At 32.6% G+C, this 12,212-nt stretch overlaps 1 protein-coding gene across 1 annotated transcript in view; it reads right to left on the bottom strand.

The window, feature by feature from the left end:
• The window catches only part of LOC135130608 (radial spoke head 1 homolog), a 13,241-nt gene extending 1,029 nt beyond the window's left edge, over nucleotides 1-12,212 (bottom strand). The window contains exons 1-3 of the mRNA XM_064058012.1: nucleotides 12,168-12,212; nucleotides 12,004-12,097; nucleotides 11,786-11,951 (exon numbers count right to left, since the gene is read on the bottom strand). Coding sequence (XP_063914082.1) covers nucleotides 11,786-11,951; nucleotides 12,004-12,066 — 229 coding nt within the window. The 5' untranslated portion in view covers nucleotides 12,067-12,097; nucleotides 12,168-12,212. The remainder of the gene's footprint in view (nucleotides 1-11,785; nucleotides 11,952-12,003; nucleotides 12,098-12,167) is intronic.

Genomic DNA, 12,212 nt, shown 5'->3' with positions numbered 1-12,212 from the left:
AGAAAGTTTTTATTATTTACCCTACGTTAACGTATTTTTGAAATTTCAGACAGTTTATTTACTATTATATCTTATGCTAAACTGGTTTCTTCTTAAAATAATAAAAACATGACTGGTTAGAATAGAACGTGGGATTATCAATTAAATAACAAAGGATGTATATCTTTCTAAGTTTAGTTTTCAATTATGTTAGAAACTATTAAACTTTCACAGAAAAATTATTCGTTTGGATTATATTATTATGTTAATTTGTTATTTCCTTTTAAGGAAATCTAAATAAACTGAAATTTGTCGCTTTCTAAAATTACAATGTAGCTTTTATTTTCAGAAAATGTTTCGTCTAACAAGGAAATCTCACGAGTTGTAACGCCCTTTTTTTTCTAAAAGCATGAAAATTCGAATCCATGTAGCAAAAAACTAGTTACTTGGGACCATAATGAGCACCATTTTCTCCTTATAAAAGATTGAAAAAACTCGTTCTAACAAGATCGGTTTTTCACTTTCAGAAATGATGTATTTAGTGGATATTATTGATATGTTTCATTTTTAATTAACCCAGATAATGTGATATTAACAACTTAACATCACCTTTTTTGCCTCAATGCTACTCCAAAGAGCAGAACCGAACCTAAATTATTTTGATATTTGCTATTTCAATAAAAAAGAAAACTCGATGCGAAGTTTTTCATGTCAGTGTTAACTAAGAAATGAAGTCTAAGCGAATGTTTTTGTTGACATATTTTCTGTTTATCATGAAAAAACCAACAATTTAGATTAAACATGCAACAAACCAATTTCGTTAGCAAGAGTTTTTTTCTAAATCAAATTTTACATACTTTAAAAAAATATGGGAGTTACAACTCCTCACCCATTTTAAATAAACCGCTGTTATAGTCAATAAACTTACGAGTTCCAAAGACAAGCTTTACATACGAGTCACATGTAGGAAAAACTTGTACAATCATAACAGGGTTTCGAAGTTGATATTAAAAATCTTGAACAAAAAAAATGTGTTTGTTTTTGAAAATTCTGTTATATCGTTAATTTCCAGGTGTAAATTTTTTATATATACAATAGTTGTTAATTATAAAATTAAACATACAAATTTGTTCATTTTTTAGGAAAAAATACCGTATTGTTGAACATACTACATGTAAAAAACTGTTTTCAAACATTTGCATTTAAAAAAATAAAATAACTTGTTATATTATTATTTAGTTAAATATATATGATAAAACTGTACACTATAAATTGAAATATAGTGTTGTCGAGATACCCTCACCCGATTAACAACAATAAAACAAATTATAAAAGTTATGCTACCACTGCGGCACTTAAGTATGTATTCTATATCGGCAAACCTCAACTCCGGTCCAGGTCGGGCGTTTACTAATCTAGCACCTTAACTCTGATCCGCGGTGATATTCACCCATTTAGGCATGACATTATCTCCAATCTCACAGATACCTATCTAATACTTATTTAATGCAGAACACATTCACCTCACTTTAGATTATTAAGTAAACATTATTTTAATAATTTAAACAATATTAGTATTCATGTAGGTACAAAATTTTACCGGTTGCGCAATACTAAAAGAAACAAGTTATTAAAAATTATAACATAATATTGTTGTATTTAAATGAATAACATTTCACAAAGTCGTATCTCGAAATGTAGCTTTGTTATACAATTTTTTGCGATGTGAACTTCTGCTGTTGTCGAACTTTTATTTATTACGTCTGTTTTTTGTGCTATTTAGTTTCACGTATGTATCCAAACATTTGCATGGACTTTAATTATAACTTAAAAAGGACAGCAAAAATTTATGTATAGTATTTCCACCGATAGATTAGCTGACAGAAAAGTCACCAAATAGACCGCTGTAAAAAGTAGTGCCAAAGGCGCTTTATTTGAAATATAAGGAGATTTGAAAATAATGTTGAACGACGTAAAATTACTTTTAATAATAACACAATTTATTTCCAACAGACAATATTATCTATACTGGAACATACACTTCGAATAACATTACGTACTTTATATTGAAGTAACAACCTCTGTATGGCATCTTAAATTAAAAATTTCCTTCTTGAAAAATGAATACGCATTGGCAATCATTTTCTGTGCCACGATGTTGTCAACAGTCATACTGCATCGGGTTGAAGAGGGCTACAAAATATAATGGTATATAATGATTGCAGGGAATAAATCAACAACTCATTCTTGCGTAATTATGAATTTTATTCGTATTTCATGGGGTCCATATGAAACGTTTTTTGACACAAACAACTTAACCTAAAATGTCCAAACTTCAGCCACTATACAAAAAACAGCACAAAGGTCTATAATATCATACCTAACAAATCAAAACAAGTAAAAAAACACAAACACTAAACGCAAAAAACACACTTTTTAACTTTTTGAACCAAAATTTTAAATTAACGTCAATTAGCTGATCGACCAAAACACAGGTTAAACGAAACCGGCCGACTGGCGCAGGCATAGAGGCGTAGGAAATTCGTTGCGCGGGAAAAGGAACGTTGGTTGCCAACTTAAACTACAACTCTTTAACTGCTTTAAGCGTATAATGTTAGTATATTTTGGATTCTCCGGTTGGCGATTGTGAATTCAAAATTTTCCAATCTATCGCTGGAATAGTATAAATGTTAACAATCGCTGTTCTTACTAGTTTGGACTGGATCTAAGGCAAGGGGTTAAGCCGCTCCAGGTACTAGTGTAACGAGATATCACCTTTGTCCAGAATTGATTGTCTTTAACAGTAAATATTTTGTGAAATTCCTAATTTGTGTTGATAAGGTAATCTTTATAGATTGACATATAAGGAATTCACGTTCGGTAGATGTAACTAAATTTGGTAACTTTTTTTTTTAAGCTGTGTAACTGCGGACATAATTGTTCTAGTGTATAATGTATAACGGGAACGTCAGAAAGTAGGTATCAAAAATGTGACATGTAAGTAAGTAAATGTCAAACATCGAAAATGTGATGGTTTTGTGGTAATCTGCTGAATCTATTTTTGAACCAAGGAGAAAATCACATCCCTCTAAAAGCCCAAAGAGGAACCCGCATGTAAAATTGTGAATCTTTTCCCTTCACTAGTTTTTTTAGGAGGGCAAGATTTGATGTCATCATCATGGATCCACAATTTTACCATAGATCCGTTTTGGTATATCCATGTCTTATTCAAGAAAATGAAAAGTAAATCTTCACCACTATCACGCAATTGGAGATACCGCCCTAGTAATTTGATTCTGGTAGCGTGGTAGCTATGTGTTTAAAATGTGAAAAACTTTGCCTTCGGAAACCTAAATTTATACGTGTATTACGTACAATTATTCTCAAAGCCGAGTGTTTTCCCTCTTACAAAACAATAACGATTATAATATAAAACTTAAAAACCAATTGTAGAGCGGAACCAACAAAGTATGTAGGTGTATGTATATAAATCTGCGCAGTCGTCTTTCTGATTCTGATTATAAAATTAACGGCACCGGCGCCATTGTATTGGTATTATTTTAAAATTCGAAAAGCACTCGACAACACCAGCGAACTTTACGGAAAATATTTCTGCCACCAGTTTAACTGTTTCTGTTTTACTCAAGCGTTGTCCCTTTTCTCTGCAATTTTTTGATAACCACGAAATAGTTCTTGTCTCTTTTCCTTTAAAATGGGCTTTCTTGTGACTACTTTTGTGAAAATTGTTTCCACGCTGTATTTAGGGATTTTCTTGAAACGAAGCGTGTTAAAATTAGAAAAACTTTGTTTTTTTCCACACAAGTCAGATTTGACATTTGAATTAGAAAATTAGACAGTTGATACCAATCTTTAGTTTCTAGTGATCTTAAGATTGCAACTTAACCACAGAAAAATTTCTGTCAGCTACTTCTACCGAACGTGAATGCTTATTAATAATGTAGTAGATGGGTTAACTATTTAGGAAGCTAGAAAACTATTCAGTTATTACGTCTAAAATATGCAAAACAACATTTAGCACTTTTTTAGCTTGAAATGCAAATCATGCAAAAAATATGACGACTAACTTCACGTAAATACTTTTTTGTGTAACTATGAGCAACTTTAAAAAGAAGTGTTAATACTTAAAACTACCTTCACAAAAAATGGACCCTTGAAAAATTTGAAATTAAGATTAAGCTAAGAATCATTCCGATTAAATCAACTTTCAAACAATAACATAATAAAGAAATAATCGATTTTTACTACAAGCTATCGTTTTACAACTGAGTATTATTATTGAGCTTCAGCCGAGTTCATTTCTTGCCCATTTCACATAACAGCCCTAAATAATAAATATAGCTAATATTTTAAAAAAGGCAGCTTACACGCTGACAATCACATGGCATCGATTACTCATTTCCTCGCGTCGCTCGGATGTTTGGGTCTTGCTGTTTATTCACGTTCGTCATATCGTGCTTCACTTTCGGACCTTGTGACATAAATAGCTATTAGGTTTGACACGACACTAAATTTAGGACGAACACGACTTATGTGATAGAAATAAAAAAAAATCATTGATGGCGATTTTTTTCAATTCCAGGATACATTCATATTCGTCAATTAGAGTGGTCTAGATGTGGCTTTGAATTTAATATCTTGTCAGTTGGACTTTACTGTAATTTGTAGCTTTATCGAAGTTATTTAAGCCCATCGAAATCCATCGTAGGTTAGGGCATTAATTAATTAGTCCCTAAATGTATCAAATTGTACAGAAGTCAAGTGTTTAGTCTTTTTAGAATAATTTTGAAGTTGGTTAAAAGAGGAAAGACATAAAAAAAAATAACAAAGTGTTGTATCAGTGTGACAGTCATGCATCACTAGTTCGAGAGTGTAACAAATGGAATGATTTCACACTAATAGTTGTTTGTCTTTTTTTTCTCTCTCTTTGGGCTAGAGCTAGTTAGAAATGGAAATAAAAATCAAAAGTCTGGGGCGAACCCAGCAATCTAAAGATTAAAAATGTACCACTCATTTTCATTTATCTTTATAGTTTGTATATACACTTAACTAACATTTTGCGCTTCTTCTGCACTACGCGGTTTTTGTAGCATTGATAATACTTCAAATCAGTGGCGGCTCGTGACTGTCTGATGTGGTGAGGCGATGATAGAAGTTTGACAATAATATTATCAATAATAAAATTAATTAAATTAATGTGATTAATGCGTATTACTTGGTCTTAGTAGTTAGTAATGATAGAAGTCTTGCCTGAATACCGTTCATTTCCCAGTCAATAGTGGGTCCTAATAATAGTAATAATAATATTAACACCCATAACACATTTAATCAACAATGTTTTTTTTAGTCAAAATTTTGTTTAAACTAGCACTTTCTTGGAGGGATTCGGCAATAGTTGTGTTCCTTTTTAAATCTTTTAAGCCCATGAAATTTTTAATGTGTACTTTGGAACTTTTGTGTAACTTTGCACTTCGAATGAAATCCTTTAAATCGTTATATCCCGGAGACGTCGTCCATGTGTTTTTTACATTGCCTAAGAGTAGACACGGCCAACAATATAGACTTTCAGCATAAATATTACGGCTACGGCAGAGCCGTTTATGTTTCGTACCAGGCTGGTTTAAAAGACCTGGAGTACTGATGACATTGTCGCTTATCAATGGAAGTTAACGGTTTTGACTGTTCGATATTTAGCAAAATTTACCGACGTTCTAACTCGGCTCGTCGTGAAAACGGCGTTTCAAGAAGCAACGTGACAAATATCGTACTCGGGATTCATTTTTCACTCACCTGTACACTGTACCTATGAAAGAGACAAAAATACGAAACACCAACTCCTGGACTTTTATTCACGTTAATGCTAATTACCCACGCACCCTGCACCCCTTCCATTCTGTAAAATAAATGGGAAAATGGTTTAATGGGTCCGCCGAAATTGGCCGAGAAGCATCGAAGATATCGCCTCAGTTCCGAGCGAATTCATGTATAGGAGTATAGCAGCTGAGTCATGGAAATCCGTGTCTGTGATTGGGCTTCATTGGCTCAAGTGAACCGACGCTCTGGCCGCTTCAGTTAAAGAATTCGGGGCATAAATCGTACAGTATTCAACGGAAAATGTCCGCAGAAAGTGTAAAAAATAAAAAATAATCTACAGATTTACCATTTCAACATATTTTTGTAACTAAAAATGCATTGAAAGCTCTTTTTTAATTATAAATTAAATCAATCTGTTCTTAAGATATATGCTGTGAGGCGCCGCCTCACTTGCCTCATATGACGAGCCGCCACTGCTTCAAATTTACTCTGAAACACTATCTATAAATGTGTGCTTAACCTAATAGTTCTATCAAATTTAACTGACAAAACCACATGGATCTCCACCTAAACCCCCTAATACCAAGTATCGGTGGGTGCACATCATTACCAACATATTTCACGAGGTTTAAGATACGAAATTTAACAAAAAATCAAGAATTATTCACTTGTGCGTAAACAAAACCTTTATTTGAAAACAGAGTGAATATGGGGTCAACTTACATTAAATATATCAATGAGTTCGCCGAATGGACAAGAAATATTTGCTCAAGCTGCATAAGAATCTTGTGGTGGTTACTTGAAAAGTTATTTCTCCCTTATTTTCCATTGTTTGTTTAATATTTTTAAGAAAGATGAAGAAAATTTGATGTAAAACATGGTAGAATGACAGGAGGAACCATGCATCATTATACCAATGTTAAAGATATGCCTGCAAAAGAGGTCCAACGAAGAGCCATTTATGACCCTTTTCGTGCTACATCGGGAGCGGTCGGGCCATTTGGTTTAAAATGCGGTCAGACGTCATACTATTTGCTTAATTATGGAATAAAAGCAAAACTATGGCAACATAAAAATTCAAATAAATTTTAGTGCTACTGCTTTTATACTCTATGTTACTAAATTATTTTTGTATGTCATGCCCAGAACCCGGTAAACGCTTTCAAGCACGCCACTCAAGCAGCCAGTTTTTCGAAGAGCTGGAAGAGCCATTTATGCCCTAGTCGAAATCGCGGTACCAGGCAGCTTTTCAAACTTATCTATACCCTCTTCTTATTCTATCTCCATGATCTAAAGTTATTTTGACAGAACCTCCCGCTTCCCTGTATAAAATTTAATTTTGCGAATTGTTAAAGTACAGATAAAAAGCATGTTATGCGTTTGTTTCAAGTGAGTTTTTTCATAACAAAATTTTGTTATGATGTCAACAACATTTTAGCAAGGATATGTATACATATCAATTTGAATAGGTGCACTGTAATACTAACAACAATATTGTATAGTGAAGTTTTCGGAAAAATCGGGCGAGCCGTTCTTGATGTGATCAATACATTGTCTCATTCATTATTTTTATTTAATCACCCTGTATAACTAATTATAAAAACTATGAATGCATTGATAAGGCACAAGCATAGAGTCGTAATATTTTGCATATTTTAGATCGAATTTATTGGAGAAAATTTTGAAATGACGTTATCAATTTTTTAAAAAGAGGTAAACAGATTTACCATCCTTGCGACAATCTTAAAACGTTTGCAAAATGTCATAGCATTTGGTTTTGCAGCTTCAAAGTTAAATTGCAAAAGTTGTTATACAATGTTGATGGTTTTTCGAAAAATCTGGATGTCTCGAAAAGAACTCAACACGAATTCATAAACTACACCTATGTTATTTTACAAAAATCAATGCAAAATTTAAAACTTAAAATTTATTTTGAGGTAATATCATCACTTTGTTGGTGGGGATAATTAGACCAAGTTTGGTGAGCGTTTTACCATCTACACGATATTCGTAACATACATTTAAAATTAATAGACAGACAGACGGAAATGGGAGACCTCTTTTTTCGTACTCACACCGAGAAAATGTGAAAGTAGCCAATCGCCCGATGAACATCGACTGGATTATAATACTTCCTGAGCTTACGCTCGGAAAGTAAAAAGATAAAATAAGGTTCATGTAGCATAGTTTGTTTTTTACAAGTTGCATAACTTCGTATACAGTACCTGTTACTTTTAAAATGCAAAATTCTGTAAAGAGAAACCACAGAAACTAATGATTTAAAACAAAAACCTTTCACATTGTGAAAGTTGTGTACTATGTGAAAAGTATTTTTGTTGATTTTCAAAGTAATTTGACGCTTGTATACTTGAAATCTATAAAATTTAAAGCTTAAAGCAGTGGACTATGGGAAGTATCTGTCATAGCATCAAGAATTCATCTTCCAGTTTGCGTTGGATTTATAGCTACATATATTTCTGATTCCCCGTGTACTAGCAGACGATCAAAAATGTCAAAAATGATCGAAAAATATAGTTTATTTACAATCTGAAATTTTAAAGTTGTATGACGCTTTGGCAAAACTTCAAAGTACTGTGACTCAATTAAAAAATCTTCCAGGTGAATTTAGGAAAAAGTTAAAAAGGAAAATAGAATCTCTTGTTGCTAGAAATCCCGATTTAAATCTTCTGTATCAATTTTGCGATGGCATAACGAAGCCACACATCCATATTTTAAATTAGGCGGTCTTATATGTGATTGGTAGGAAATGAGAAATGGTGGGAGAACTTTGGAAGAATATGTGTGTCAAAATGTGTTAGTATATATATTTTTTGAAATACAGTTTTTGGGACATCTTAGAGGTAAGTACCTGCTTCTTTGTTACTGCTTTGTGTACCAATAGACTTCCACATTTTTACAGAATTATCCTATAGGTACATACGAACTTTCATAAAGTGAGGTTATATTATAAAAATCAAATTTCAAGATAATATAATTTTTGACTTTAACCCTTATCCTTGAAAGCATATGTATTAATTACTTTGGGAGCCATACTCGCGTTGTTTATAATTTTCGTAAAAAAAAATGTTAAATGGTTTATTAAAAAAAAAAAAATGTGCGGTGAGTAATCCAAACTTTTTGAAATAACTCAGGCAGCTTTCAACACAAAAAGGTACAGGGGCGGGGCTTAAGATGCGCGACTTGTAGTCGGGCTAGCAGTGGCGTAACATCGATGTATTGAGAAGGGAGTTTCGGCTGAGTTACATTTCTTTCAAAAACAATTAAAAATAGAGCAATTTTCACAAAAGAATACAGACAACCATTTAATAAAAATAAATTTATTTGTTTGGTAAAAAAATAGACTTACGTAACAATAAATTATGATAATCTATCACACAAAATTTGGTATTTTTAATTATTAAACGAGTTTATAATGTGAGGGATTATAGCATGAGTAAAAAATTTCACGAATCCCTCATTATAAACCAGTATCATATACTATTTTATAGTCGACTAGTCTTAAAGCAACAGTTAAATCTTTAGATAAAAGCGGGCTTAAAACTCTGAGAATAAGCAACCTATGACTATAATTATATGGTTTTTAATTTTCTGGCACAATTTATCGATACCGTAAAGTCGGATTATAATAAGGCTTAACGTTTTCTGTCTTTAACATTGAAGTAATAATCGCAGTTCGTATTCTAGCATAATTGACCCTTTTCCTGTAAGCAAAGTGAGTAGACATTATATAAATTCCAATGACACAGAGTGAGACAACATCGCGCAGGCGAAGTCAGATTTTTGGAGTGCCAAGTTTAAATTAACCAATGAGCGACAGATTACGCATGTGTAGCCGGTTGCATTCTGTCAAAGCGGTTTGTTGTCACAGGCCTTTGCTCTGCTGCCGGAGTGCCGGATACAATTTCCAACGTGGTTTTGAAGATGCGTGCGCACGAAAAGTCACTATGGAAGTTTTACGATCTTACAGGAAAAGGGTCAATTGTCGTTTATAACTAGAGCTTCGACTGTACCGTAATTTAACAGTAATTATTGCTCACTAAAAATTACCTTTTTACTTCTTTTACTTACTTTTTTATTCAACTCATACATCAAATACAGCACTAATAATTGTTTAAATTCTTTTTCTAATGTCAACGCTAATAAAATAGAAAAGTGATATTTTTATTAACCGCAATAATATTTTAATATTTCAAAATCGAAATATTCATCGCCGCTGCCACTGCTTGCACGATATTTGTAAGGCCAAACCAAAACAATGTTCTGCGCACTCCCACCACCTGTACCCTTTTGTGTTGAAAGCTGCTCTAGTTTTAGAATTTTCCTCAAAAGAGTAGAATGTTGCATTTTTGTAAATTCTAATTATTATTATTTTTAAATGAACATTTAAATTTATGTTTTTTATTGGACACCGCCTTGTTTTATGCGGCTATTTTAGTTTTAAACATATGCTGCAACTAACCAACAAACAGTGTCGCCCAAACAAAATATTGTTATAACATCATAACAGACTATTTCACATTTTAAACAAAAATTGGTAATACCTACTTGACGAAATTATTCTAGGAGGCACTTTTTTATGTAACTTGTAAAGTAATTTACAACAAAAAATAGATTTAAACCTATTCAGACACAACTTCCCTCGCCTCTGAACAGATTTGGAACAAAATACAGCTTTTTTAAAAAATTAAAAAAATTATTTTGCGAATTTTATTTATTTATTTTATGACAACCAACCCCTAGAAGATATGTGTGGACTGTTAAAGTAGAGGTAAAGAAGCATTCTATGCAGTGACGTAAGTAAAAGCCCCGCAGCTTCTGCGCCACGGAGTCCGCACAGACACTGATATCAAATCTGTATATTTAAAGCAAATAATTAGGTAGAAGAAATATGTTATTAGTACATGCTTAATTTCGATTGTTTAGGTTTATATATCAAAAGAATGCCTCCGCAAAACATTCTGAATGTTATTTTGTAGTTATTTTTACGATAATGCTTATTTTATTATTATTAAATATAGGCGGCCGTAACATTACTGCATTCTCGAATTTTTCAGAAAATGGGGTAAATCGTGCCCGATTTAGTCAATAAAAAAAATTGGTGGAAGATTATTTGAACAGAACTTCCCTCGCCTCGGAAGTACAGTACAAAAAATCACTTTTCTTTGAAAAATTATAAAATTTTATTTTGCTACATTTTAATTGTAACAACCTCCATACATGGAAACAGACATAGCAGCAACAGTCTAAGAAAAAAAGGAGGTCCATGAGGAGATCGTACGCGGAATCGTTTTCGCATTGCAAGTCCGAGGTCGGCCGAATCGTTGTGCTCACCGTTGCTTATAAAATGTTGTTATACAATGGGTTTTTTTGCGCAAATTTGGATGCTTTGGAGAGCACTCAAGGCGGATTTATAAACCACAAGTTTGGGAGCATATTATTTTATGAAATATAAATAACGTTTAATGTAGAAAATTTTGAGGGGACGTCATCAAAATGTTGGTGGGACTTATTAGTCAATTTTTTTTAATTAATTATATAATAAAATAAAATGTAATTAAAGTTATTTAGACAGAAGTTCACTCATCCCTATTCACATACGTAAAAAATCTATCATAGTATATAGGTATAAGAAAAAAAAATCAATCGAGGGTTGCGTCTTAAAAGAAATATCTCTAGAACTTAAGTCATTTTTTCTAATAAAAATAAATAAAAGCAATTTTTAAAAACTGAATAATTACAGCCCAAGTTTTTGATCTTCCATCGGCAGAAAATAGTGCAACTTTTGTGTAATTTAACCTACTTCTTCAAGTCTTTTACGGTTTTTAAGATTACAATTAATAATGAGAAAATATAAAGGCACTATCCTCTGTACCTATACGTATATATTTGAATGCCTTAGAAACATAAAATTCTGTCAGCTTGTTTGTTAGGTTATTAATTAATAAGCAATTACCATTTTTCCAATCGCCATCATATCTAGCTCCATTTTTAAAAACATACAATCCTTTTCCGTGGCGTTTTCCATGGTTATAAAAACCTTCGTAAATATCACCATTAGGAAGCACAGCTCTACCAAATCCGTGCCGATCTAGCTGATCATCCCTTGCTCCTTCGTATCTCTAAAAAGAAAAATGTTTGGCATTTTAAATAATTTATTATCTGCTAAAGTACTCCGTAAGGATACGGTTCTGGTCCCTCTCTAGCTCCTTCAGGTGCTGCGTCTTCAGCTGACATTTTTATTCAGTTTTACGTAATAACGCCAACGCTACGGTTGCTTGATTAGTATTAATGGCGTTATATATCCATTACATTATTTTCCTTAGATACTCACTTACCTGGCGAAAGGAAACTGGATCCGAAGCTGTCGTTGTACTTATTTG

The sequence above is a fragment of the Zophobas morio genome, unplaced genomic scaffold (genome assembly GCF_036711695.1).
Source record: "Zophobas morio isolate AGI-343-1 ecotype UQ-CSIRO unplaced genomic scaffold, CSIRO_AGI_Zmor_V1 ptg000002l, whole genome shotgun sequence".
NCBI classification, from domain to species: Eukaryota; Metazoa; Arthropoda; class Insecta; order Coleoptera; family Tenebrionidae; genus Zophobas; species Zophobas morio.
The sequence above is the reverse complement of the archived record's forward strand: the minus strand, read 5'-3'. Positions and strand labels throughout refer to the sequence as shown.